This window comes from Penaeus japonicus, unplaced genomic scaffold, assembly GCF_977035675.1.
Source record: "Penaeus japonicus unplaced genomic scaffold, GWHDUDI00000001_assembly GWHDUDI00000001, whole genome shotgun sequence".
Classification (NCBI taxonomy): Eukaryota; Metazoa; Arthropoda; class Malacostraca; order Decapoda; family Penaeidae; genus Penaeus; species Penaeus japonicus.
The window spans coordinates 1918564-1921063 of NW_028234403.1; the positions used below are offsets into that span (position 1 = coordinate 1918564).

Genomic DNA, 2500 nt, shown 5'->3' on the forward strand with positions numbered 1-2500 from the left:
CTCCTCTGGCACTACTGCTGCCCCTCTTGGCTCGACTGTGGCCTCCACCACCACCAGTACAACCTCTAAAACAGCTGTAACTGGTCCGACCACTACCAGTTCACAGGCCAATGGTAACGAGGATGAGAATAGAACGAATGAGGTAATGGCGGATGTCGTCGCATTGTTTCGGAAGGGCGGTAGGAGGGACTAGTAGTTTTGGAAGGGTTTCAATAGGGCTCAAGGTACTGTTGGTGGAATTGGATGTTGAAAGGAATGTCTTAGTTTTTTGTTTTTTGTTTCTTTTTTGTTTAAGAGAAAATGTGGTAAGTTAGTCTAGTATTTTGGGAATTCGTAAAGGAAGAAATTATTGAAATTGAAACCTTGTGTTTAGTATAGTAAGATAATTGTTAAGGTATGTAGTAGGGATAGTAGTAACTTTCAAAAGAAATATTAAATAGGCTTAAATATGTTTCATTTACCCATTGATGCCAGGAGTGCATGTGTACATGAACTGTCTACTATGGTTTTGTTTTATTGATTTTTTCACAGAAGTACATATTCATGAAGGAGTCAGTAAGGGGGCCTACTGGACCCCATTCCTTGAATTTTGTGTAAAAAAAAAATTGAATGTATATTACTGTTAGGATTGTTATTAACCTTTTGGGAAAGGAATAGATTTGCCAGCTTGGCCCCAAATGGGCACGAGTGCCTGTTATGCTACACTCCAAACTGTTTTTATTTCAAATGGAAGGACCAGTGAACAACATGTATTTTTTTAATTAAATATATATATATTTTTTTTACTATATTGTGAGTCATATAGGACATCTGACAAGCTTTACCATTATTAGTCACTGAATGGAAATATTACTCTTGGAGTAATAAAGAAATACAATGCATCACTCTCCCACTATGTCAAATACTCCATGATGATTATATTCATCTTGACACTTGTCATCAAGATCAAAATTTGAAAGTCAATACAGTAATAAATACTTGATTTATGATATTAAGAATAATTTTGATGTTAGTAACATTAACCCTATGACGACGGTTTGTCACACTCGTGTGACACAGCTAAATTCCCGATGCCGGGGTGTCATACCAATGTGACGTTTCCAATGCAATATTGCAATGGCCCGGCGTAGGGGTTTTCGCGTAGCATGTGCCCCATCGGGAAAGGGTTAAGAATAGGAATAAAAATATAAATGCGTATATTTCCCAGAAATTCAATGGATAGGGTAAACCGGTGAAGCTAGGTGGGCCTTCTAGACTCCTTGGTGACGAAGTGCATGAAGAACCATCTAAGTGTAAAGATAATTGTAAAGCAAAATCAGAATAGACTGCATATCCCTGGCATCAATGAGTAGTTGATTTGAATGGTATTATGACTTCAATTTTCTTATTTCATCCAATATATTCATCTCTATTTTAATTGAAAGCATTTTCCATTCTCAGAAGGCAAAAGATCACTTGTCTTTAATACACACACTCACATGCACACACTCACACACACACTCACGCACACTCAAACTCACACTCACACGCACACTCACACGCACACTCATACACTCACACTCATACACTCTCACTCACACTCATACACTCACACTCATACACTCACACTCATACACTCACACTCATACACTCATACTGTTACACTCACGCACGCACACACACACACACACACACACACACACACACACACACACACACACACACACACACACACACACACACACACACACACACACACACACACACTCTTTAGTTTGTTCTTTAAGTTCTAACCTAATCCCTAAAAGAACACTATCAATTCCTCAGCAGTCATCCAAAAATACGTCAGAAGAAAAAAATGAAAAATCCGATAGCCCTAAAGAGGCAGGGGACACAGCTAGTCAGGATGCGGACACTCCAGACCAACAATTATTAAGTGAAGACGACCCAGACAGTGGGGACAACAGTGTCTCTCCGGTGGATGGGTTCATCACCAAGAATACCACTGTCGACCACCACAGGTATGACGGTGAAGTGTTGTTATTTCTTTACAGTCTTAATGCAATGATATTGTTATTATTATTATCATTATTGTTATTGTTATTATTATGTTTTGGTTCTTTAAACCCATTCACGATGGGGATATTTTCGCCTATTCCTGCTTCCGCCGGGAAGATAACAAGTGTGACGTTGAACCTCTCAGAGCGTTTTTCACCTGCCCTATCTTTATGGTTTACATGATTGCACCTACAATGTAAAGGCATGTAAAAATATAGCTATGTTCAGAGGAGGTATTTTAGTCAAAAAGCATGTTACAGCAATGCTTTTCTAGTGTTATTTTATTGAACTTCGCCTATATTCTTCACTTCTCTGTGATGATACCAGGGGAAAGTGGAAGCATTCTTTTAACCCACACAGGACGGGTGGTACAGCATGTGTACCGCGCATTCAAAAGCCCAGTTGCCGGGCGGCACAGTATTGTGCCAGCTATTCAATTGATTTAGGAAAGTTTAACGAAGTA

The 2500-nt window shown here is 39.2% G+C and overlaps 1 protein-coding gene across 6 annotated transcripts in view; it reads left to right on the forward strand.

Moving 5' to 3' along the window:
* The window catches only part of l(1)G0289 (plexin domain containing lethal (1) G0289), a 38650-nt gene that overhangs the window by 12259 nt on the left and 23891 nt on the right, over positions 1-2500 (forward strand). For 2 of the 6 annotated variants that reach the window (XM_086551241.1, XM_086551100.1), the window contains exons 3-4: positions 1-142; positions 1807-2000. The exon at positions 1-142 is cut by the window's left edge and continues 230 nt beyond it. In XM_086551241.1, coding sequence (XP_086407367.1) covers positions 1-142; positions 1807-2000 — 336 coding nt within the window. The remainder of the gene's footprint in view (positions 143-1806; positions 2001-2500) is intronic. The other 4 variants (XM_086551154.1, XM_086551304.1, XM_086551198.1 and 1 more) reach the window with 3 other exon arrangements.